Source organism: Papio anubis, chromosome 1, assembly GCF_008728515.1.
Source record: "Papio anubis isolate 15944 chromosome 1, Panubis1.0, whole genome shotgun sequence".
Taxonomy (NCBI): Eukaryota; Metazoa; Chordata; class Mammalia; order Primates; family Cercopithecidae; genus Papio; species Papio anubis.
Genome location: NC_044976.1, coordinates 181,930,546 through 181,958,190, shown reverse-complemented (window position 1 = coordinate 181,958,190; position 27,645 = coordinate 181,930,546). Strand labels below are relative to the sequence as shown.

General features: G+C 35.6%; 1 protein-coding gene across 6 annotated transcripts in view; it reads left to right on the top strand.

Moving 5' to 3' along the window:
- Positions 1-27,645, top strand: part of CEP350 (centrosomal protein 350) — a 112,848-nt gene that overhangs the window by 5,900 nt on the left and 79,303 nt on the right. For all 6 annotated transcript variants that reach the window (XM_031658060.1, XM_031658057.1, XM_031658053.1 and 3 more), the window contains 8 exons: positions 4,076-4,222; positions 5,961-6,619; positions 7,627-7,748; positions 12,034-13,094; positions 14,784-14,934; positions 16,514-16,677; positions 23,088-23,262; positions 25,957-26,177. In XM_031658060.1, the coding sequence (XP_031513920.1) occupies positions 4,076-4,222; positions 5,961-6,619; positions 7,627-7,748; positions 12,034-13,094; positions 14,784-14,934; positions 16,514-16,677; positions 23,088-23,262; positions 25,957-26,177 (2,700 nt within the window). The remainder of the gene's footprint in view (positions 1-4,075; positions 4,223-5,960; positions 6,620-7,626; positions 7,749-12,033; positions 13,095-14,783; positions 14,935-16,513; positions 16,678-23,087; positions 23,263-25,956; positions 26,178-27,645) is intronic.

The window sequence follows — 27,645 nt, the reverse complement described above, 5'->3', positions numbered from 1 at the left end:
CAGGTGGAACTCTGAATTGATCAAGGATAGAAAGAAGATAATTCTCTAGTTCCATAACATTTTGGCCTTCATCCAGATTGCCCAGATTTATGACTAGCTTTGTTCCTTTGGTAAATGAGCTAATTTTAGTGTGCCTTGGTTTTCCCATATGTAAAATGGGAAAGCAGTAGTATTTATCCCACAAGGGTGTTCTGAGAACTAGGAGTTAATACCCAAAAACACTCATATGCCTGGCACATGATAAGGTCTCAGCTGTTAGCTATGACTCCATTAATAATAGTAATTATTATTTCTGGCCATATTGAAAATGGCTATTTAGAATGTCATATTCATCTCAGTGAGTAATTTGGGCCAAGAGAATGGAGAAAGTTGGGAACCTGTCACTATCAATTTAGAGACATTCTACATTCATTCATTCATTTATTCTACAAATATTAATATTTTTGAGCATTTGCTGTATGTGAGGTACTGTGCTGTACTAAACTTAGACAATACATTGGTAAGCAAGATGCATCTAGCCGTTACCTTCATGGAGCTTATAGTCTTGTCAGGAAATAGATATGTGGTTACAATAAAGTATGATGAGTGCTGTGGTAAGAGGTCACAAGATGTTATGAGAACACCAGGGCAGAACTGACGGGGTGCTGGTTTTTGATCAGGCATCTGTTTTTCTAGTCATACGCTAATCAGTAGAATGGCGGATAACACATTCTGTGACACCCATTGTTAACTTTAGATGTCATAATAGAGTGACACTTGCTATATACAGATAAAAAAATAAAATGTTACAAAAACGTGAGTTATCTGAGCATTAACAATTACATTTTATTTTACTTTATTTTTTGAGACAGTCTTGCTCTGTCACTCAAGCTGGTGTACAGTGGCACAGTCTTGGCTCACTGTAATCTCCGCCTCCTGGTTCAAATGATTCTCGTTCCTCAGCCTCCCGAGTAGCTGGAATGACAGGCATGTGCCACCACGCCCGGCTAATTTTTGTATTTTTAGTAGAGATGGGGTTTTGCCGTGTTGGCCAGGCTGGTCTTGAACTCCTAGCCTCAAGCAATACGACTGTCTTAGCCTCCCAAAGTGTTAGGATTACAGGCATGAGCCATTGCACCCAGGCAATAATTACATTTTTAAAAAGTATTGTGTTTCATGTGGCATTACGTAATACTGTTTTCAGAAGCGTAGTTTGAAATGAAGCACAGGGACCACTAAAACTTATGAACACTGATCTTGAATTGTATTAATCCAGTTTTGTGGTAGGCTAATTCTCATATATGCACTGTGGCAATGAGCTAGATAGAGAGTCATTAAATGTGCTAAAGCTGTATTAATAGTTTATGTAGTGGAAGTCCTTTTTTTTTTTTTTTTTAAACCAGTGACTGTGTGTAACTCTTCCAGAAAGTTAGAATTTAGAAATAATCCCTCAACATATTCAGATGCCAAATGTATAAATAACTACCCAGTGTATTCATGGTTGCTTGTTTTTGATTCAGAAAATCAGGCTGAAATTGAAGAGAAGCCTGTTCTCTCATTTTACATAAGAACATAAAGTTTCTTATAAATAGATTGAACAGTATACTTAAAACCCTTTAAATATTTTAGGTCAACTGTATAAGGTTAATAAGGTGCAAAAACATTTCTAAAGTAAACAGCACACATTAAAACTCACCTTTTTATAATTGATGTTTTTATTAAAATGATACTTCCATTTAAACTTACAAATTAAAGCCCTTTTTAAAGAAACTCTAAATGGAATGTCTTTTATTATAAATACAATAAAATAGCGGCCGGGCGCGGTGGCTCAAGCCTGTAATCCCAGCACTTTGGGAGGCCGAGATGGGCGGATCACGAGGTCAGGAGATCGAGACCATCCTGGCGAACACAGTGAAACCCCGTCTCTACTAAGAAATAAAAAAAATAGCCGGGCGAGATGGCGGGCGCCTGTAGTCCCAGCTACTCGGGAGGCTGAGGCCGGAGAATGGCGTGAACCCGGAAGGCGGAGCTTGCAGTGAGCTGAGATCCGGCCACTGCACTCCAGCCTGGGCTACAGAGCGAGACTCCGTCTCAAAAAAAAAAAAATAAAAAAATAAAAAAATAAAATAAAATAAAATACAATAAAATAGCATCACAGACAGCTGGGAAAATAGAAGAAAACAGATAAAACCACAATCCAGACTTAAATAAAGAACAAGTATTACTTTGTATGTTTCCTTACATTCATTTTAAAATTATAATAGTATGTTATGGTAATCACTGTTTATGTAAATATTTTTGTATATGTAAAATTTCATTGATTTTTGCATCTTCTCAGAGGAACATTTCTGTTGTTTCTTATGAAAATTGCGATTTGTAATGGCCACACAATATTCTAGTAGAAATAGTAATTATTCACCATTATTCAGTATTTAGTTACTTCTGATAGTATAAAAATGATACAGTCAACATTTTCATTTATTTTTTTCTTTCTTTTAGATTATTTATATTGTATAAATTTCTGTTTGTTGGATCATTGATCAAGGGGAATGAATACTGTTGGGGTCCCTGACACATAATCTCATGTTTGCTTTTTTTTTTTTTTTTTTTTTAAAAGAAACTATACCCACTTATATTTCAGCAAGTAATGTATAGGCAGAATGATTTTATTATAATTTTATCAGCATTGGCTATTAATGTAAAAATGTTTATAATAATTTAATTAGGCTTGAAGTGCTACTATTTCTTCCTTCCTTTCTTTTTTTCTTTCCTTTTTTTTTGGAGGCAGGATCTCACTCAGTGTCCCAGGCTGGAGCACAGTGGCATGATCTTAGCTGACTGTATCCTTGAACTCCTGGGTTCAAGTGATCCTCTCACCTCAGCCTCCTGGGTAGCTGTGACTACAGGCACGCATCGCTGTACCCAGCTAATTTTTTTTTAATCTTAATTCTTTGTAGAGACAGGATCTTGCTGTGTTTCCCAAGCTGGATTCGAACTCTTGGCCCCAAGCATTTCTCCTACCTCAGCCTCTCAAAGTGCTGGGATTACAGGCATGAGCCACCAGGCCTGACCTCTATTTCTTATCTTATTTTGCATTTAAACACTTTTATTCCATGTTTTTTTTTTGTAGTTTCTGTTTTGTAAACAGTCTTTTATTTCATTTTTTTTTTAGTCACTATTTTGAGATGATTGCTTAATTTTTAATTTCTTACATTCTGAAGCTAATGGATGAAAATCCTTTTTTCTCCTGGTAAACAGTTGTATTTATTGAATCACTTATTTTTTTGAATTTTTGTGATGTGAGGACCTTTTAAAATGATTATACTTTTTAAATGTTACTGTTTTGTACATAGAAAAGTGGTGTGTACTTTTGGTATATACCTGTAAAATATAATGTGAAAGTCCCTGTAATACCATCCCCTTCAAAAGTAATCATTGTTAACTCTTTGTTATATGTTTCCTCAAAAGTTTTTACATGTTCTTTGATTAAGTCTTTTTTTTTTTTAGCAAACGTATTATTTTATCGTGTGCCATGTATCGTGCTAGATATTTGTAAACCAAACACTTGTTGTGTGTTAAGACATATTTTTGTTTTGTCAAATTTGCTGCCTTAGTTCTTTTTTTTGAGATGATGTCTTGCTCTGTCGCCAGGCTAGAGTGCAGTGGGGTGCGATCTCAGCTCACTGCAACCTCTGCTGCTTGGGTTCAAGCGATTCTCGTGTCTCAGCCTCCTTGGTAGCTGGGATTATAGGCACCCTCCACCACGCCTGGCTAATTTTTTGTATTTTTAGTACAGACAGGGTTTTGCCATGTTGGCCAGGCCGGTCTTGTGCCTTAGTTCTTGAGGTTTAGGAATCATTATTTGGTACTTAACTTTCAAAGCATTTTACATTTATTTCAGATGTGTGGGTAAATCAAGATATAAACAAATGGTTAACTGACTTGGGGAGGTTAGGGTTTAACAATATCATTATTTGTAAATCTTTTGACCTTGACAGATAAGCATAAGATTAATAATAAAACCTGTATGGTTGAGTAGATACACTTCTTACAATTAAAATTTAAATTTTAATTTCAGTGCAATGTATTTTTTTAGGTAGTAGTCATCTTATAAGTACATCTTCGTGGCGAGATGGACAAAAATTAGTAAAGAAGATTCTGGGACCTGCACCCAGAATGGAGCCAAAACAGCGAAGAACAGCATCAAGTGACAGAGGTGGAAGAGAAAGAACTGTTAAATCTGGTAAGTAGCTATAATTAAAATTGTTGAGAAAACAATTAAAAATTGCTATCAAGTACTTAGAGAAGGAAAAAGTACTCTTAAGAATGTGTTAGGACTTTGCTTTATAATTTTGAATGTAGCTCAAAAAAGAAAAAAATGTTCTATTGGGCTTGTTTATGGATAATATCTGCATATAGGTGTTATGTTCATCTTTATGAATAATTTTGTTTATGTTGTATTAATTTCAATTAGCTGTCATTGTGAATATGAAAGCATTATTTTAATGAAATCATATTAGACTTTTAGGGACCTTAGAGAGAATCAAGTCCAACCTGGTTCATCCCAACATATTCAAGCAAACATGTACAAACGTTCACAAGGTTGGATTTTTTTATTTGACAGATTAGGGAAACAGGCTCCGAAAGAGAAGTGATTTTTCCCATGGGTATGTAGTCAGTGGGTGTCAGACTTGGTGGCAGAACTGTTTAGTTTGACCCTCAAGTCCACTGTTTTTCTCCTATCAAAGTTTCTTGAGTGAACACTATTTCAAATAACTACTTTTTTCATGAACACTAATTTTGGGAAGTGAAATAAATACTCATATGCCAGTTTTTCTTTTTAGCAGCCAAATTTGTTTCAATTTAATGTGAACTTCTGGAATGGATTCAGTAAGATGCAGTTGCAACTATAATTTGGCACATAGAAGTCAATACTTTGTATTTGGGCCTCTTCACTTTTATCTAGCTTGTAAATACGCTCATGTGTATTCTCAGTCTAAAGCCATGTTACCAGATATTTTGATGATAACATGATTTTTTTTCCTGAATATTTTAAGTTTTTCCATCCTTCACTGGAGAGTTGTAGAGGCTTAACATTTATTCAACAAAATATTTACTGAGTGCCCACTACATAGTAGGCACTGCTGTAATCTCTTGGGCTTCAAAATAAGCAAAATAGACCCAATCCCTGGCTCTGTAGAAGAAGCATTCTAGTAAAAGGAATCATTATATTCTTCATATGTTTCTTGCTAAACTTTGCCCATTTTCTCTGGAAATAGGGTAAAATACACACAATTTTAAGAATATTTGAGCATTTGTTATATAGATGTTTAAAAATGTAAATGTGATCAGATGAGAGACTAATGCTAATCTTTTCCTTATATTAACGAGAAATATAAAGTTTCAGAAATCCTTTGATAAACTTGTCTGAACATAGTGCCATTTCATGTAATTATGAAATGGGTCAGTGTTTTAGAATTTTCAGAAAAACTAATATTTTCAGTGCCATTATTATTTGGCATATGCAGTCTGGTCTTTGCAAAGCTTTAAAAAATATATTTTTTAGGATTATTAAGACATTTCCATTTCCTTGCTTCTCATTGGGATGCCTTCCACTAAAAAGACTGTTGACGTTTTTAACAGCCTTTTGAGAGAAATAGTAACATTAAATATGTATATGAGAGAGAAATCGAAATGCTAAATATTCATAACAACCATAAGAGCTATCCTTTTTTTCCAGAAATATTTCAAACTGTATTTAAAAACAAACCAAGGAAATACAGTTTTCCAGAAGGCTGAGATTCTTTTACTGCTAAAAAGGGAAGCTTTTCTTTCCTTTTATAATGTTCTTCAGAAGACTATAGGATATTTGAATTTGAGTTTAAGTTAAAACGAAATTCTCTAATTTTCTTGTTAATGCAGTTAAATCTTAGGAATGAGTATAGAATTTCAGTATATCACTAACAGTTCATACTTTGCAGGGGGTCACATTGGAAGAGCAGAATCTGATCCCAGGTTGGACGTTTTACATAGACATCTTCAACGAAATTCAGAACGTTCGAGAAGTAAATCTCGGTCTGAAAATAATATAAAGAAACTAGCTTCATCTCTTCCAGATAATAAGCAGGAGGAAAATACTGCCTTAAATAAGGACTTTTTACCTGTTGAAATTCGTGGCATTCTTGATGACCTACAGCTAGATTCTACAGCTCACACTGCAAAGCAAGATACTGGAGACTTACAGAATCAGAAGTCATCAGCACCAATACACGCTCCTAGGAGTCACAGCCCAGTAAAAAGAAAACCTGACAAAATAACAGCTAATGAGGATCCCCCTGTTATTTCTAAAAGGCGCCACTATGACACAGACGAGGTACGACAGTACATTGTTAGGCAGCAAGAGGAAAGGAAGAGAAAGCAAAATGAAGAGAAGAAGGCTCAAAAGGAGGCTACAGAACAGAAAAACAAACGATTACAAGAGCTCTACCGGAAGCAGAAAGAAGCCTTTACTAAAGTAAAAAATGTGCCTCCTTCTGAGCCATCAGCAACTAGGCGACTACAGGAGACTTACTCCAAATTGCTACTAGAAAAGACCTTGCTTGAAGAGCCATCTCATCAACATGTTACGCAGGAAACACAGGTAATAGTAGTGACATATATAAAGGAGAGTCGTTCATGGTTAGGAAACGCTTATTTGCTATACTATGTAAACATTACCCATCATTCCTAGTATGCTCAGATAATACTAATAAAAATCGTGGCCTTCATGAAGTGTATTAAATATGGGGAGTAATGTGATAAATGTGATGGAAAATAAAAGCTGAAGTAAGAATTTCCTACAGTGATTGTGACTGATTTATTTTCCTCTCATCATTGCTATTAGTTAAATCCCTGCATAGTTTTCATTGTAGTGCTGAACAAATACAGTTGACCCTTGAACAATGTGGGGATTGGGGTGCCAACCCCTTTGCAGTTGAAAATCCACTTGTAACTTTTGATTCTCCAAAAACTAATTAACTAATAGCCAACTGTTGACTGGAAGCCTTATAACATAATGTTGATTAACACATATTTTATATGTTGTCTATATTATGCACTGTATTCTTGCAGTGAAATACACTAAAGAAAATGTTATTAAGAAAATCATAAGGAAGAGAAAATATATTGACTATTCATTAAGTGGAAATGGATCATCAAGGTCTTTATCCTCGTCATCTTCATGTTGAATAGGCTGAGAGGAGGAGGAAGAGGAGGAGTTGGTCTTGCTGTCTCAAGGGTGGCAGAGGCAAAAGAGGTAGAGGTGGAAGTGGAGGTAGGAGGTGTGCACCACCATGCCTGGGAAATTGTTTATTTTTTGTAGAGACAGGGTCGCACTGTGTTGCCCATGCTGGTCTTGAACACCTGGACTCAAGTGATCCTCCCACTTCAGCCTCCCAAAGAGCGTGGCTCCCTGTTGGATTTTAGATGGCGTTTAGCTATTAGTAACGTTTGTTTTTAAGACAAAATAAATTTTAATTGGTTTTGAGAAAAAAACTCGTGCATTTTATGATCTTTGTAGAGCTGAGGTGACTTAATGTTTTTCTTAGGTGCTACCTGAATATATCTTTGTGATAGAACTCATATAAATTTGATGTCCTTTTCTCCTAGGCCAAACCAGGGTATCAGCCATCTGGAGAATCTGACAAAGAAAACAAAATACAGGAACGTCCCCCAAGTGCGTCTTCCAGTAGTGACCTGTCTCTCTCGGAACCTCCACAGCCTCTTGCAAGGTAAAAAGGGAAGAATGAAAGATGATTAAGATTCTTTCTTTTCATGAAATTTAGTGGAGTGGTCTGTGTTCAGTGAATTTTGTTGACCTTTGTGAACAAGAGGGCAGAGAGGTTTATTTAGAAATTGGTTCATATCTTCTGAAATTTAAGCATAGTGCACATCTGTACTTACTGTATGCCCTAGGCCAATTGTTCAAATTTTACCTTTTACTGTAAATGTCAGTTTCTTTTACAGCTGGAAGCACTCTTGCCTTTACAATAAAAGTGTGTTGGATGAATGAATGACAGTGAAATTTTAAAGTGTTTGTGGTTAATAGTTTTCAGACAGGATTTCTGTATCCACTGCTATTTAAGATTTCTTCTTATGTGTAAGAACAATTTATCCATTGTACTTTCAAGAGCTACCTTTGGATATGCTTGTGAACATACTAATAAGGACTAGGGAGGGATCTGATTTGATTTCAGATAGTCAACAGACTATTTTACCTTAAATTTTCTTAAGAAATTTTTTTTTGCTGTAATATATTGTTTACAAGAAAGTAAACAAAAAAACTGAGTTTGGAAGTAAAGGTGATGTTTAGATTACGTGGTTATAAATTATACTTTGTAATAATAACCATTTTGGAAAGGGAAAGATTTTGAAATTCTTTGAGAATGCATAAATAGAAATCAAAATCACTATCCATTGGGTTATGGTTTTTTTTGGAGACAGGGTTTCACTCTCTTGCCCAGATTGGAGTGCAGTGGTCAATCTTGGTTCACTGCAACCTCCGCCTCCCACGCTCAAGCGATTCTCTTGCCTCAACCTCCTGCATAGCTGGGATTACAGGCATGCGCCACTACCACCTGGCTAATTTTGTGTTTTTAGTAGAGACGGCGTTTCACCGTCTTGGCCAGGCTGGTCTTAAACTCCTGACCTCAAGTGATCCACCCACCTTGGCCTCCCAAAGTGCTGGAATTACAGGCGTGAGCCACTGCACCTGGCCCGCATAGTCCTTTTTTTACCCCATTGTCCCTAGAATAATACTGTCAATAAAAATAGCTAACATTTATTAGTGTTTCTTAGGTTCCAGGCAATGATCTAAGTGCTTTGCGTATATTATCTTACTTAACCCTTGTAATTCCTTGAGTTAGGTACTGTTGTTATTCCTGTTTTACAGAAGAGGTAATTGAGGCCTAAAGAGCCTTCTCAAAGGTCAAAACATTAATGATAGAGATAGACTTTAATTTAGCCAGTGTGACTCTAGAAGCCTGTGCTTTAACTACTCTATATACTACTCCCCAAAAGTGAAATATTTCATATGCTTTGCTTAAGGTTCTAAATACATTTCAAACTTTAAGTATAAATAACATTTTTGTTTTGAATTTGAATGCTTTTATTTATTTATTTACTTATTTTTCTAAGTGTCATCTCTGGAGACGATTGAATGCTTTTAGATAGGTGATACTTTCTAGTTCACCTCAGTCCTATTATTGTTGTCAGACATATCCTGGTATATTAATGTCTCCAATTTTTACCTTTCTCTGAATTTCCTTCTAATTTTAAACAAGTTATCCAATATTAAAAGCAAACCAAACACAAATCTAGTATTAGACCATACTACCTTGTATCAGTTCCTCGCTTTTCTTTTAATATCCAACTTCTTTGACTCGTGATGTCTAACTTATTGTGTCCACTTTCTTGCTACCCAATTCCTGAGCTTCCCCATTCCGTTAGCAGTTTTAGCATAACTTTATGTTTAAAAGCATGCTACTTTTTGCTTAAAATTTGGCATTTCTTTTCCTTGCTCTTCATATCCTATTGTGTTAGCTACCAGGAAAACTCCAGATTCCATATCTGACCTTGAAAACTGAAGATCCAACTTAACAGTCACTTTCCTTGGCTAGCAGAGTTAATTACTTCTTCATCTATACCCTACTGAACTTTTAAAATCTTTGTTTTAGTATTTGTGATGTCTTATTTTAGCTGTTTGTTTATTAGTCTGTCATCCCTGGTAGATCTTGAGATCCTAAAGTGTAAGAATTAAGCCTTTTGGCCGGGCGTGGTGGCTCAAGCCTGTAATCCCAGCACTTTGGGAGGCCGAGACGGGTGAATCACGAGGTCAGGAGATCGAGACCATCCTGGCTAACATGGTGAAACCCTGTCTCTACTAAAAAGTACAAAAAAACTAGCCGGGCGAGGTGGCGGGCGCCTGTAGTCCCAGCTACTCGGGAGGCTGAGGCAGGAGAATGGCGTAAACCCGGGAGGCGGAGCTTGCAGTGAGCTGAGATCCGGCCACTGCACTCCAGCCTAGGCAACAGAGCGAGACTCCATCTCAAAAAAAAAAAAAAAAAAAAAAAGAAGCCTTTTTACTTGTTTTTAATTTGGAGACAGGGTCTTGCTTTTTCACACAGGCTGGAGTGCAGTGGCATGATCATAGCTCACTGCAGCCTCAACCTCTTGGATTCAAGTGATCCTCCCACCTCAGCCTCCCAAGTAACTGCGACTGTAGGCATGCACCGCCATGCCTGGCTAATTTTTATTTTATTTTTTTGGAGATGAGGAGCTTGCTATGTTGCCCAGACTGGTCTTGAACTTCTGGCCTCAAGTGATTGATTCTTCTGCCTCAGCCTCCCAAGTAGGTAGGATTACAGGTGTGAGCTACCATGCCCAGCTCAGGATTAACTGGATTAAGTATATCCATTTTTGTCTCCTATTTCTCTACCATCAACATAGCACCTGCTGTAAAATTGGCATTCTAAATACTTGAATTTAAAGCTCTTGGATTTTTATTCATCAGTATCTTTTATATTATAACTTCCTTTGTATTCCCATTACTACCAGCTTAGTTTAGGCCCCAGTAACCTCACGCTTTGCATTTGTAATAGCCTATATTCTAAGGCATAGAATCTGTGCTCTAGTCTTTCTTCCTTCATTCTAATGACATGCTTTTCAACTTCTTATTGTCCTGGTTACCCCCCTTCAGATGACTTATTTTAATCCAGTTGCAGAACTTTACATTTATCCGTATTAGTTTGGTTTAAGATTGCAGCCTATAAAAATAAATTTGTCTCATAATTTGGTCATTTGTTGGGTCAGCCATGCCTCCCAGCTTTCTGTCATCTGCAAGTTTGATAAGCATACCTTTATGTCATCATCCTAAAATAATGGACAAGACCAAGGACAAAGCCTCATGTTGTCCTTTTTTTTTTTTTTTTTTTTTTTTGAGACAGAGTCTTAACTGTATCTCCCAGCTGGAGTGCAGTGGCACGATCTCGGGCACTGCATCCTCCACCTCTCGGGTTCAAGTGATACTTGTGCCTTAACCTCCCAAGTAGCTAGGACTACAGGCACATGCCACCATGCCCAGCTAATTTTTTTGTATTTGTAGTAGAGATGGGGTTTCGCCATTTTGCCCAGGCTGGTCTCAACTCTTGGCCTCAAGTCATCTGCCTGCTTCAGCCTTCCAAAGTGCTGGGGTTACAGGCATCAGCCACTGTTCCTGGCCTGTTCCTCTAAGGGTCTTCTTAATAGTTGACGTCATCCTGTAATCTCTCTGTAGTATCCCTTAATATAGAGGAAGTCTATGGTCTAGAGATATAGGTAAATACACATAATGTTGTTTAGGACATCTTTATTCTGGTTCTATACTTAATGGATACCCTACCCTGTATATTTATATTTATAGTTGCATATTTATAGTTGGCACTCACAGTTTTGCATTTAATTGTTTCACATTCATTAATTTTTCACAAGTATTAGTAGGTTATAATAACCTCCCTGTTTAGCATGTACATTGTTAAACGTAAGTGTTCAGCATATAGTAAATATTTGTTGATTAGAATAATCTATATCATGTCTACATTAATATTTAGCAATTTTAAGCATTTCTCTTTTATGTAATGTTATTTTAAAAACTATAATCAGTATTGTAAGGAATTTTGTTTATGGAATTTTAACGATCTTATTGCCTTATTTTAAATACTTTTTTAAAAAATATGGCATCTTAGTTGAAAAAAGCAGTTTGCAAAACAGTATATATGGTAAAAATCCCATTTTTGTACAAACAATACCACCAAAACATAATGTACATATAGAAAAATGTTTGGAAGTATATAATTCTAAATGAAATATTAACAGTGCCTCTTTTTTATTGTTTTGCTGAATGATCTTTATCTTTTTTATGTTTTTTATCTGTCCTTATTTTGTTGCAGTGCATACTCACTACTCTTATAATCAGACAAAAACAAAACTTTTTTTAAATGATGGTTTAATTAGCTAACATATTGTGACTTTCATTTCCAGGAAAGACTTGACGGAATCTACATGGATGCAGCCTGACAGATTGAGCCCACAAGTTCACCATTCTCAACCACAGCCTTTTGCTGCAACAGCTGGAAGTTTACTCTCCCATCTCTTGAGTCTAGAGCATGTAGGAATTTTGCATAAGGATTTTGAATCTATTTTACCAACCAGAAAGAATCATAATATGGCTTCAAGGCCATTAACTTTTGCACCTCAACCATATGTGACCTCACCAGCTACTTATACAGATGCCTTGTTAAAACCTAGTGCCAGTCAGTATAAGAGTAAACTGGATCGTATTGAAGCCTTGAAAGCAACAGCTGCTTCTTTGTCCAGCAGAATTGAAAGTGAAGCCAAGAAATTAGCTGGGGCCAACATTAACTATGGGTCAGCATGGAACACTGAGTATGATGTGCAGCAGGCACCTCAAGAAGATGGACCTTGGACCAAGGCTGTAACTCCACCTGTGAAAGATGATACTGAAGACGTTTTCTCTGCCAGAATTCAGAAGATGCTGGGAACCTGTGTATCTCATGCAACTTTTGATGATGATCTTCCTGGTGTAGGCAATCTCAGTGAATTTAAAAAGCTTCCTGAGATGATAAGACCTCAGAGTGCCATATCAAGCTTTAGAGTGAGATCCCCTGGTCCCAGACCAGAAGGGCTACTGGCACAGTTATGTAAAAGGCAGACTGACTCTTCTAGCTCTGATATGCAAGCCTGTTCTCAAGACAAAGCCAAAATATCTCTTGGTTCCAGCATAGATTCAGTCAGTGAAGGGCCTCTTCTTAGTGAGGGGAGTCTCTCCGAAGAAGAGGGAGACCAGCATGGACAGCCCCTTTTGAAAGTAGCAGAAATTTTAAAAGAAAAGGAATTTTGTGCTGGAGAAAGAAATAGTCATGAACCCATCAAAGAGTTTCAGAAAGAAGCTGAAAAATTCTTGCCACTTTTTGGGCACGTAGGTGGGACACAAAGCAAAGGGCCATGGGAAGAATTGGCAAAGGGAAGCCCACATAGCGTCATTAATATTTTTACAAAATCCTATCAGTTATATGGAAAAGGTGAGAAAAATAAGTATAACTTGTACTATTTGTATATTAAGATGAATTATAATTTCTGTACAAGATATATACTTTAGTACACATTTTTCATTGAGTGGATAATGGAGACATTATTGTCCATATTAGTCATCTTCTAAATTTCCTGCAAGCCTCAAATAGAGTATTAGTAATTGAATCTTTAAGATTTCATTTAAAAATTGTTATTGTCATAAAATAATAGTTGACTGGTAGTTGTAGAAATTTTTATCTAGTTCAGAGAAATTCATAGATGATGTTCAAGATTGGATATATATCACATATATACTACATTTTCTGTGACCATAGTTATGTACTTCTATAGAAACTAAGTATAAGCTGGGCACAGTGGCTCACAACTGTAATCCCAGGACTTTCAGAGTCCAAGACAGGCAGATCACTTGAGGTTAGGAGTTCAAGACCAGCCTGGCCAACATGGTGAAACCCCGCCTCTACTAACAATACAAAAAAAATTTAGCCGGGTGTGGTGGCATGCACCTGTAATCCCAGCTACTCGGAAGGCTGAGGCATGAGAACCGCTTGAACCTGGAGGCAGACATTGCAGTGAGCTGAGATCATGCCACTGCACTCCAGCCTGGGCGACAGAGCGAGACTCATCTCAAAAAAAAAAAAAAAAAAAAGAAACTAAGTGTGTTTCTTACCACAGTGGTGATTTGTGAATTCTTGGGAATATAGCAATCAAGAATTGAGAGGGATAACTGTAGTAACATTTATTTCTAATATGAAAACAACTCTATTAATGTTTGTTAAAACTAGTTCGAATAGCAATCAGACTTTGAACAGTAACGTAGCTATATATTTGATTCCTGAAACAATGACTTCTAACGTTCCCTTCTTATCCCTGAAATCCTGTAACACGGCTTTCCTTTTCTATGATGGACTCAATTCCCTCAAGTCCCTTTCTCTATCCTTCCTGCTATATTTGGAATCTGCCCATTTTATAGTAACATTATCTTAGAATTTCCGGATCGGAGATTTCCCCTCTGTATAGTGAATGTATTTCATCTGTTCTTCTTATGCTCAACTGGGTATCACATTGCTTTTTCCTAGAATTCATATTTAGGTATTTCTTAATGGTCTTGTATAGACCTTCATATGCTATTGCTTTCTTTTGTTTAGCCACATTTCTATTAGTGGTAATTTTAAATTTGTTTTGATTTGAAAGTTATTTTGATTTCTTTTGATGAAAGTAAAGTGCTTAAATCAACATCTTTTTTTATAAGAAAATTGTTTCTTCTTAAATTCTATTAAATGTTCATTAAGATTTTATAGTTAAACTAAAATATTTAGAGATGAAATGAGAATGAAATGTTATCTGCAATTTGCTTTAAAATAGTCTGGGGGGTGGTAGATGAAGGTAGTAGGAGGTTTATTTGAAACTAGATTGCTGATGTATTGGTCATTGTTGAAGCTGGATGATGAATACTTTGGTTTCATTATACCAATCTCCCTGTTTTTATGTATGTTTTAAATTTTCCTAATAAAAAGCTTTAAAAAAGTATCGTTGGATATAAAGGTAAATAGAAAAGAAGCACTATTAAAGGAAACTAAAATGTCCCTAAGCCCATATTGCTAATCTCCATGTATGGGATGCTTTTCTTACAGTTTCTTGATTTTCATTTTTAACCATGTTTCAATTATTACTTTTGTCAGGGTTTGAAGACAAGTTGGACAGAGGAACATCAACATCACGGCCTTTGAATGCCACCACAACTCCTCTAAGCAGTGTTTCATATGAAGATGATTTTGTCTCCTCTCCAGGGAGTGGGACTTTGACAGAAAAAAAGTCAACTCTTGAACCTCAGTAAGAAAATATTGGCAATATGGAATAAACTCTGAAGAGTGAGAAAATGTACAAATGAGAACTCTGGTCTGAATATTAGCAAAGTTTTGCTTGTTTAAAGATACATATAGAGGCTGCACATCGTAGTGGAAATCACAGGGCATGGGGCTCTGGATCCAGACTGCCTTTGTTTAAATCCAGGCTCTCCTGATTATTAGTTGTTTGTATTTATGCACATTACTTAGCCATCCTATGCTTCTGCTTCCTTCTCTGTGAAATGGGGACATTAATAGTACCTGCCTGCCTCATAGAGTTGTTATGAGTATTAAATGAAATATAGTGAGGCTGAGGCACGAAAATTGCTTGAACCCCTGGGAGTTGGAAGTTGCAGTGAGCCGAGATTGCACCACTGCACTCCAGCCTGGGTGACAAAACTAGAACCTATCTCAAAAAAAGAAAGAAAAAAATAAATCACATACTTAGAACAGGACCTGGCACATAGCAAGCAGAGTATAGGTTATTAAGTCAGTCCATGAATTCCCAGTAGAGCATTGGAGTATTGGGAAATTAGTCCATGGTATACTAACATAAAAAGCTTGAGAAATGGTTTTCTGTGATAGAATTGAGGAAGATCAGATAGATATGTGACTCCATGGTTCCAAATAATAAGTAATTTTCTTTATAATCAAGAAAACATTGAAAAATTTGCAAAGCTTTGAAAAACAATAATTATAATGATTATAACATCTGATAATTATTGAGCACTTAGTGTGCAAGACACTGAAAAGACTGAAAGACTTTACCTATATTAACTCATTTTTATAATAGCCTGATGTGGAAAGTATTGTTGTTACCATTTCTGTTTTAGAGAGCAAACTGAAGCAGAGGTTAAATTACTTGTACATAGGCACATAGTAAGTGAATCAGACTTTGTTGGAGAGAATTTTCTCCCTATATTTTGCTACTGTATACATTTATCTGTAATTATTCATACTTAATAACATCTTTTTCAAATATTACAAATTGTAATCCATGTAAAATTATTAGGTAATCTTATAAAAATTAGTTAAATGTAATTAGATTAGTAGGAATAGGTATGAAAATTATATGAGAAAAAGCATAGTTTTAAGTTTTGAGCTCTAAAGAAAGTATCAAATTTTTAAATAAAAACTTTCAATGATTTAATTATGGTGACATTTAATATCACCAATCAATATGATTTGATGCATTTTATTTCCAGGTAGAGGAAGAACATGTTAAGTTATTGTTCTCCATAAGATTATAAGAGGAGAAATAGTTATAATTAATAAATTATAAATTTGAATAGAAATTGAGGCCATTCCAGTATTCAACATTATATACTTTTCTCTGAATATTAGTTTTTATTGGTTTCACTTACCTGAGATTTTTCTTAGTAACAAGTTGAACCATAGGGAACAATCCAGGTTGATGGTGGTTAAAAAAATCAATAATAAAGTGGAAGCCATCTTTGATTGTAGTTATATTCGCCTAGTGATTAAATAGATTTTGTAAATATCTTTAATTTAGCTGTGTTGTAAGACTTTTCTTTCTAGAACTACTATTATTTATTCTTTGACAGTAGCACTTCAGGCCCTCAGGAGGACCATTCTAACAGAAAGTCTGCCTATGATCCTTCCTCTGTGGATGTTACCTCCCAGCATTCATCAGGAGCCCAGTCTGCTGCATCATCTCATTCATCTACTTCTTCTAAAGGAAAGAAAGGAAAAAAGGAAAAGACAGAATGTAAGTGGAATTCCACATGGTAACTTTTTCTCTTACCAATGATTTTGTTGTAGTAATCTAAAGTTGTGATTTGATCCCATAAGAAGTTAGAATTTCTTACAGTAATTAACTTTCATATTTATCATTATAGTAATACCTTTTGATATATAACATTATGAATCTTTTCCTTAATACAAAAGGAATACATTTGCAGTGATAAAAAATTAAAAATTAGAGATAAACACTCTTCAAGGAAAGACAAATTTCCTTTGAGCCTTCTGTTCAGAGATTAGCTACTATTAACATTTTTGATGTATACATAAAATTATACACACACGACTTTATTTTAAAAACAAATGTAAATAATTGCTTTGCAGTTGGGTTTTTAAAAAAACTTAATAGTATATACATCTCTGAGTATCATTAAATATAATACCCAGATTTCCTTATCTATAAGGTAGAGATAATAGATACTTTATATGGTAATTTTCAAGCTCATATGAAGTTAAGGGAGATAATGTGTACATTCTGGTACCCAGCACTGTAGCTGACTCATTGGCGTTCAGTAAATATTTTTGAGTGATTGAGATACCCTTCAATGTCCTAATTTCTACTCTTGGCTTAAATTTGCTCCATAGGCCTACGGAGACGGATAATCACTGTATAAAGTGATTAGGCAAAGGCTTTGTAAACTCACAGGATGGTGTCTAGCTATGGGAATGATTTTGCTTCTTGCTTCCAAAAGTGTTTTTTCTGGAAGCTGGAAGCTGTCATTCTCAGCAGACTAACACAGGAACAGAAAACCAAACACCGTGTGTTCTCATTCATAAGTGGAAGTTGAACAATGCAAACACACGGACACGGGGAAGGGATCGTCACACACTGGGACCTGTCGGGGTTGGGGGGGCAAGGGAAGGGAGAGCATTAGGACAAATACCTAATGCATGCGGGGCTTAAAACCTAGATGATGGGTTGATAGGTGTAGCAAACCACCATGGCACATGTATACCTCTATAACAAACCTGCACGTTCTGCACATGTATCCCAGAACATAAAATAAAAAATAAATACATAAAATAAATCCTGCTTGTTGAGCTAAAAGGCTTCAAGGGGTGGAAGGAACAGGAATAGGAGGAAGACATCAATAAATATAGAAACCTATATTTTAAAAGTAAATCACCTCTAGTTCTTTCTCTTAGAGATAACGGATGTTAACATTTAAACCAGCCTGGCCAATATGGTGAAACCCTGTCTCTAAAGGTACAAAAATTAGCCAGGCATGATGGTGGGAGTCTATAATCCCAGCTACTCGGGAGGCTGAGGCGGGAGGATCGCTTGAACCCAGGAGGCGGAGGTTGCAGTGAGCCGAGATTGCACCATTGCACTCCAGCCTGAGCGAGACTCCGTCTCAAAAAAAAAAGTATTTATTTTATTTATTTCATTTTATCTTATTTATTTTGCAGAGACGAGGGCCTCACTTTGTTGCCCAGGCTGGTCTCAAACTCCTGGGCTCAAGCAGTCCTTCTGCCTCAGCCTCCCAAAGTGTTGTGATTATAGGCATGAGCCACTGCCCTCTGCCTATTTTAATTGTGGTAAAATATACATAACATAAAATTTATCATTTTAACCATTTTCAAATACACAGTTCAGTGACATTAAGTACATGCACATTATTGTTGCAAGCATCACCACTGTCTCTCCAGAAATTTTTCATATTCCCCTACTGAACTCTGTACCCAGGAAATAATAACTCCATTCCTCTGTTCCTCAGCCGCTGGTAACCATTCATGTGTTTTCTGTCCCTATGAATTTGACTACTCTAGGTACTTCATATAGGTGGAATAATACAGTATTTGTCTTTTTTATCTGGCTTATTTCACTTAGCATAATATCTGACTCACCGTTCATCTATGTACAGCATGTATCAGAATTTATTTTTATTGCTGAATAATATTCCATGCTGTGTATATGCCATATTTTGTTTGTCCATTAATCTGTTGATGGACATTTTGGTATTTTCCACCTTTTAGCTATTGTGAATGATGTTGCTATGAACACTGGTGTACAAATACCCTATTTGAATCCCTGCTTTAACCCAGATACAGAACTGCTAGATCAAATGGTAATGCCATGTTTAATTTTTTGAGGAACTGCCATAATGTTTTCTATAGCAGTTGTACCATTTTACATTCCCACCAGCAATACACAGGGTTCTATTTTGTCTACATTTATGCCAACACTTCATATTTTCTGCTTTTTTGTTAATAGGACATCCTAATGGGTGTGAAATGTTAACATTTTTAGTAAGAGTCCTTCCAGACAATTTGTAGGCACACACAAATAGGAAATTTTATGTGTATGGGATCACATTTTACATGCAATTTTATTCTGTCTATAGGGTATGGGTATCTTTTCTTGTCAGTAAATATGGATTACTATTTGTAAGGATTACCCACTAAACAAACTCTAGACCCATTAAGTAACAGAATACTATTCTGTTTTTGCTTTTTTGTTTTGTTTTTTGAGATAGGGTCTCACTCTGTCACCCAGGCTGGAATACAGTGGTGTGATCACAGCTTATGGCTCGCCGTAGCCTCAACATCCTGGGCTCCATCAATCCTTCCACCTCAGCCTCCCAAGTAGCTGGGATTACAGGCACACACCACCCCACGTGGCTAATTTTTCCTTTTTGTTTGTAGTGACGGCTTCTGCCATATTATCAGGGCTGGTCTCAAACTCCTGGGCTTAAGCAATTCATCTGTTTTAGCTTCCCAGACTGCTGGGATTATAGGCGTGAGCCACTGCACCTGGCTTGTTATTTGAATATATTATAATTTATTTAACTGTTTCCCCATTGCTGGATATTTAGGTTATTTTCTTTTTTCTTTATTCTATTATAAATACTACTGCATTGAATATCCTTGTAAATACATCTTTATGCATTAGTCGGGTTTTTTCCTATAGGGGAAAATCCTAGAGGTGAGATAATGGGGCAAATAATATGCCATGTTTAAAATGTGGTACATTTTGCCAAATAGCCTTTCAGAAAGTTAGTGCCAGTTTATACTTCCAATGAGAGTGCTAGGAGAAATTATTTTTAAATCGTTAACCTAATACAAGCAGTTTGGAAGTGTTCTGAAAGTCTTTGTAGGACGTTTAGACATCATTTTACCAGCACTTCCCAAACTCTGTATTTTCTTGTGAAATACAAGTTTAGTGGTATAGACTGTTTTGTGTTCTGAGAATAAAAGAGCTCCATGGTTCCATAAATTTGGGAAATTATTTTAGAGTGAAACAAGATTCTTTCCTGTAAGACTCAAAAACACTGTAAATATGCTAGTGCATTACTTATTTTAGGATAAGGATGAGGCTGTAGTATGAAGCATTTTCCAAGTGTATTTTGACCACAGAATCATCAATCGTCATTTTATGGCATTAGAATTCAGCTGAACACAGTTTGGGAAATGCTGATCTTGCTCAATTCTTTTATTTTGCAATTGTTAGTGTTGGCTAAGTTAGTGTCTCACCTAAAGTCACTAACTTGTTATTGGCAAAGCCCAGATTCTGACTTCTGACTCCCAAATCCAGTCTATCTTCTGCTATGGTATACTGCACAATTTTAAAATATCATGATATAGGCTGGGCGTGATAGCTCACTCCTATAATCCCAGCATTTTGTGAGGCTGAGAGGGGTGGATCATTTGATGCAGGAGTTCAAAATCATGTAGTTCGAGACCAGCCTGGGCAACATGATGAAGCCCTGTGTTTAGAAAAAATAGAAAAATTATCCAGGCATGGTGGCATACACCTGTAGCCCCAGCTATTGGAGAGGCTCAGGTGGAAGGATCAGTTGAGTCCCTGAAATTGAGGCTGCAGTGAGCCATGATCATGCTACTGCACTCCAGCCTGCGCAACAGAGCGAGACCTGTCTCAAAAAAAAGAAAAAATCATGATATATTGAGTATATGTGTATTAATAATATGATTTAATATAGGTTTAAAACATTATCATCTAAAACAGATTAGATGAAGTATAGGTAGTGTTTTGCGGCTTTCAGTTTCCCTAATCCTCACCTGCAGTACCAGAAAAATCCTGATAGATTTCACTTTCCACAGCATCTTCTTCAACTTAATTTCTCCTTCATCCCCAAGTTCTAAAATCAGTGTGATTTTAATTGTATATGCTCCATCTGGTGGTGAAAAAGAGTGTCTGCATGCTCTACAAAAATTTACCCAGTGTAGTTGAAAGTAGTTGGTAGATTAAAGTGGTAATCCTAAGAAGAAAAAATTTTGCTTTAAGATATGGAATATGGCTTTACTTGGCAATCTTTTAATGTCAGGGCATTTTCTTTTCATATGGGTCCCTTGATTGGAGTGTAGGCCTTTCTTGCACAGAACATTATCTTGTCTATAATTTCTAGTTGTTTAAAGTCAAGAAGAAATTTTAAATTGTGTATGTATTGTCAACAAACAATATTAAGTGAATAAAGCATTCTTATTATGAAAGCAGTGCAGCTTTATTGTAGAAAAATTAGCGATAATCAGTATTAACAGCTTGCTTCTAGCCTCGGGATCCTAAGTAGACTTTATAATAGAGTCCTTTCTATTTGATTAATAATATTCTGTTTTAGGTATACAGTTCAGTGGCATTAAGCACATTTATACTGTTATACAACCATCCCCACCACTCAGTTTCAGAACTTTCTGTTTCCCATACTGAAGCTCTGTATCCATTCAACAATAACTCTCCATTCCTCCCTCCCTTCAGTTCTGGCAATCACCATTCTAACTTTCTGTCTCTATGAATTTCACTAGGGAATTTAACCATTTTCAAGTGTACAGTTCATTAGCATTAAGTACATTCACATTGTTTTGCCATCGTGATCACTATCTATCTCCAGAACATTTTCATCATCCCAAACTAAAATCTATACCCATTCAAAAATAACTCTCATTCTCTTCTCCCAACGCCTAGTAACAACTGTTCTACTTTCTCTCTCTAAGTTTGCCTATTCTAGCTATGTCATGTAAGTGGAATCATATTTGTCCTGTTTTGACTGGCTTATTTCACTTAGCATAATGTCTTCAAGGTTCATCTATGTTCTAGCATGTGTCAGAATGCCCTTCCTTTTAAGGCTGAATAATATTCCTTTGTATGTATAAGCCATATTTTGTTTGTCCATTCATCAGTTGATGGACACTTGGGTTGCTTTCATCTTCTAACTATTTTGAATAATACTGCTATGAATATGAGTATAAAGGGTAATTTTTTTTCACTTTTGTATTTTCTTTTGCTCTTTAACCATATATATCTTTAAAATTTAACTTAAATTTTTTTGTATATATATAAAGTATATATAGTAATTTTACAATAAATTTTTACAAAAAACTTTTAATGTATATGTACACATTATATATTTATATGTATATATACATAAATATGTGTATATATAAACATATATAGTATATATAATATATAAAATATGTATTTTATATTTAAAATTTTGGGGGGCCACTATTAAAATTTATAGGCAGTTTTGTAATCTGCTTTTTTTAAAAGGTAATAATAAATATTTTCCCATGCTGCTGTTTAAACATACAATCAGGATGAATAGTGTACTAGAGTCAGGAGGCCTGAGTGTGTGTCCTATTTCTGCTGTTGACCAAAGCAGAATACCTTGTTAAGCAAGTTATTAAACCCCATAGATCTCTAGTTACCTCATCAGTAAATTGGGGATATAGTACTTATTTCATAACATGTTTAAGAGCAATAAGGTACTATATATGAAGTACATTTGAATTACAATGTTCTATATAAATGTACAGATTACTATTATCTGTGTGATTTAGACAGGTATTCTCTTGTTAGAAATGTAGATTAAATTTCTTTGAGTTACAAAGTTACACATTGAATAACATGCATAATTTTTGTTTCAGTCATCTCCTTAAGATATATTCCTATGAGTAAAATTATTCACTCAGAGAATATGAATATTTTTATAAATCAGGCTACATAGTTCTTACCATAGACTTTTTTCAAAAGAATTATGTAGTTCAGTTAGCAGTTGGTATGATTTTTCTCCCAGCTCTGGATTTTATCCTTTAAAAAATTCTTTTTGCTTACTTTTTCATAGGGATAGATTAGTACTTTATTGTTATTTAATATGCTTATCTTTTATTACTAGTTGAGCTAAGAATGATTTATTAATAACAAGTGGAATTAATGGAAGAAACTTCACTTTCCTTAAATGGAGACAGAAGGATGAACTGCTTTATTTTAGATATGGAAAACAGATTCTGAATATAATATAGGTCAAATTTTAAATATTCTGATTTCTACTTTTTATTATTTTATTGAAATCTATATGTCAATTATCTATCTCAATAACTTCTAATATTGGGAATCAGCTTTATAAGAAATTTGCTTTACAGGGTTGGATTCATTCACTGGAAATGTTCAGAACTCATTTCTTGATGAGGAAAAAGCAGAACATGGCTCCCATCAAGGAAAGAAATCTGGGACCAGCAGCAAACTTTCTGTTAAAGATTTTGAGCATACTCTTGATACAGATAGCATTTTGGAAGATCTTTCTGGACATTCTGTGAGGTAAAGTTAATGTGTGCTTTATACTGTAATTCATATATAATTAAAGTTATAATATAATTGATATTCAGAAAATCCATATAATGAATTTTAGCTCAGCAATCTCCTTAACTGTGCATGTCTGAGCTACTACAAAATTGTATATATTACAAATAGACTTCAGAGCTTTGTTCACAGCTCTAATCTTGGTCTGTATATTAGAATATGGTCATGTATCATCTAAACTGTTACAACCTCTTTCTCAGGAATTCTCTCCCTCTAGTACAACCCGGTTTTCTATGCTGAATGCTGCTGTTACAGTTGTTTTCTTGGCTCAATCTTTTGACTAAGCAGCTACCTTGCTTGGGGTACTTTGTGAGGTCATAGATCAATTCTAAGTGCCTAACTCTACTTGAAGTGTTTTCGCTGGGCTACCACAAACTATCTCATTTCTTTTGTCTATCTATTTCAATTCTCATCTATTCATCCATTCTTCCAACACAGCTACTTAGCATACTTATTGTCTTATTGTTTATTTCTTCCTCTGAACTTTTCTGCTCAACTTACTAGACCACTCAGGCAGAACTTAAAATGTCACTCTTACTGATTATGGAGCTTGCATACTGTTTTTTTCTTCTTTCTAATATCGTATATGATGCACTTAGTCTGTTGCTTACAAATAACCTTCAGTTGTTGCTAGCTGTACAGTTCCTACTCATTTGTCCGTATGACTTTTCATCTGTGTACTGGTTTTATCTTGGAAATAGAGGCTCTGAGAAGACACAGATTTATTTTTTCCTTTTAAAGTAACTTTGGGCTTTTTCTAGTACTGTGACACATAAAGATTACCATTTTTAGTGCTTTCATGTTACAAATCATATTGCATCATTAATACCATTATTTCTGTATTTAAAATTAAATTTTATTTTCTTTGTCAGTGATTTTGGAATTTAGAAAACTTTACCTTTCCTTAAGAATTACTCTAATGATTTAACTTGACAAAATTTACAAAGTTAAACATTTCTTAATGCGATCCATAGCCAAATAAGTTTCATCAACGCCCCATACTGCAATCTAGATTTCCCCTTCCCCACCCATGGAGATTCACAGGGATAAAATAATTTGAGACTTTGATAAGGAGGAGTCCAGATTTTTCAAAACTTGTTTAATCTCCTTTTTTTTTTTTTTTTTTTTTAAAAACTTGTTTGGCTATAGTCACTCTTTGTCCCCAAGCTCTTTCTCTTTCTTTTTGGGAAAGCTTATTGACATTATTGGAAATATACTTTTAGAAGTGCTAGTCTAGCTAAATTTTATGTGCACAGCAAATATAAATTCATCTTACAAAACCCTAAGGTGAGGTGCAGAGTACTTTGTTTTGTTTGATGTTGTGTTTTAATTATTTAATGGAAATTTGTTAAAATGATCATTCTTTTTGTGTTTCATGCATGAAATAGACTGTTGGAAATAGTATTTATCTAAAGTATGAATAGAAAATTAAGGGTCAGGTAAACACATGGGTGCCTCTCAGGCCTACTTCTATTCAAATTTTTTTTTTTTTTTTTTTTAGACGGAGTCTCGCTCTGTCGCCCAGGCTGGAGTGCAGTGGCCAGATCTCCGCTCACTGCAAGCTCCGCCTCCCGGGTTCGCGCAATTCTCCTGCCTCAGCCTCCGGAGCAGCTGGGACTACAGGCGCCCGCCACCTCGCCCGGCTTATTTTTTTGTATTTTCAGTAGAGACGGGGTTTCACCGTGTTAGCCAGGATGGTCTCGATCTCCTGACCTCGTGATCCACCCGTCTCGGCCTCCCAAAGTGCTGGGATTACAGGCTTGAGCCACCGCGCCTGGCCTATTCAAATATTTTTATACTGGATATAAGAGAAATTTTTACCTTTGAAAACTATTTCATCATTTTATTAGAAGCTAAAAGCAAACTTGTTTTGGTATATTGGGAATATAACTGTGCTAAAATGCTTTATAGAGTATCTTTGAATAATTTATTCAGTAAATAAATATTCAGTGCAAGGCAACATGCTTGATGTTATGAGAAATAATACCTTTAATGAGCTTACTTTTTCAAAGAAAGGCTAGCAACGTGTCTTGTACTGAATTAAATGCCTTAAGAGTTGTTACAAACTGTTATGTTACCTATTAGAAAGTTCAAGAAAGAGATGTATTAACAAGTAGATATAAAGAAATGAAATAAGTATTTAGAGATGGATAGTGTGAAAATTTTTTCTGAGACTCTTGGATTAACAAGAGGGTATAACAAAAGAATAGTTTTTGTCTTTTCTTACCTTTTAACATAAAATATTTGATTCTCTTTCAGAAATGTATTTTAAGGCCCATATATGGCTCCAATTTTATTGCTGTAGAGTGTCTATTTTAGAAGACTTTGCTTCATGCTATAACGAGTGAATCATAATATATGTACACTGTAGAGGGAACAGTTCAGTGCTAGTTTAATCAAGCTACTCCCTTTCCATTGTACTTAGGGCAAGGTTTGTGCCGTGCTTGTGCACCACTGTAATTCTAGCAATTAGAGGAATATTCATAGTCGTTCATTCAGCATAGTGACTGTATTAACGAATAAATGCCTAAATCACAACTTTTTAAAGCTAATGTTGATAAAGTTTTTTAATTTGTTGTTCTTTTGAATGATTTAGCAGGTTTACAAAGTACTTTTCCTTCCTCTAATGTTTTTGTGGATCAAAATTTCTAGTGTCTCATCAGATAAGGGAAGATCTCAGAAAACTCCAACTTCTCCCCTGTCACCAAGTTCCCAGAAATCGTTGCAGTTTGACCTTCCAGGACCTTCTTCAGAAAGATCTAAGTCGTCAGTAATGCCTACAACTATAACAGGATTTAAGCCTACTGCAGCTCTCACTGATTTGAACCTGGCTGCCAGCAGAACGACGACAGAGAATGCGGCTCCAATACCAGGTAAGTAGATCCATGCAATTGTAATTTTTAGAATACGATATGAAATTTTTTCTCTCAAAATTCCTTTTCTTTCAATTGAGTCATAGAGAAATATTATTTCAAGTGAATATGATTACTTTTCAAGTATTAAAACCTTCCAGAAATTAAATACTGAAAAGCACAAGAGATTCAGTAATGTTGACTTTTTCCCATCTTGTCAGCCAGCATTAGTCAAATCATATCTGAAAACTATGTCCCGTATGTGCACTCCTGTTTATATGTATACGTATGTATGTATACGCATGTGCCTGTGCACACACATAGAAGTAAAGTACATTGTACAGGCATACCTTGTTTTATTGTGCTTGACTTTATTGCATTTCACAGATGCTGCAGGGTTTTTTTGTTTTTTGTTTGTTTTTTGTTTTTTTGGTTTTTTGGTTTTTTTACAAATTAAAGGCTCATGGCATTGAACAAATTCATCAGTGCCATTTTTCCAGCAGCATATGCTCACTTCGTGTCCCTGTGTCCACAATTTTGATAAATCTCTCAATATTTCAAGCTTTTCATTATTACTGTATCTGTTATGGTGATCTGTGATTAGTGATCTTTGATGTTCCTGTTGTATTAATAATTGTTTTAGGTGCCACCAACGAGTCCATTTAAGAGGGCAAACTTAATGGATCAATGTTGTGTGTGTTCTGACTGCTCCACCAACTCACCGTGTTCCCCTCTTCAACCCTCCCTCTGGCCTCCTTATTGCCTGAGACACAATAATATTAAAATTAGGCCAGTTACTAACCCTACAGTGATCTCTTAAGTGTTCATGTGAAAGGAAGAGTCACATCTCTCACTTTAAATCAGAAGCTACAAATGATTAAGCTTAGTGAGGAAGGGATGTCAGAAGCCAAGATATGCCAGAAGCTAGGCCTCTTGTGCCAGTTAGCCAACTTATGAATGCAAAGGAAAAGTTTTTGAAGGAAAGAAAGGTATCATATGAATGAAAGATAAGAAAACACAATAGCCTTATTGCTGATATGGAGAAAGTTTTAGGGACCGAGATAAAAGATCAAGCCAGTGGCATCTTTAAGCCAAAGCTTAATCCAGCGCAAGACCCTAATCCTCTTCAATTTTGTGAAGCCTGGGAGAGGTGAGGAAGCTGCAAAAGAAAAGTTGGAAGCTAGCAGAGGCTAAAGAAAGAAGCCATCTCTATAAAATAAAAGTGCAGGGTGAAGCAAGAAGTGCTGAGGTAGAAGTTGCAGCAAGTTATCCAGAAGATAATTGATGAAAGTGGCTGCACTAAACAGATTTTCAACGAGATGAAACAACCTTATGTTGGAAGAAAATGTCATCTAGGACTTTCATAGCTAGAGAGAAGTTAGTGCTTGGCTTCAAAGCTCAAAGGATGAGCTGACTATTTAGGGGTTAATACAGCTGACAACTTAAAGTTGAAGCTAAGGCTCATTTACCATTCTGAAAATCCTAGAGT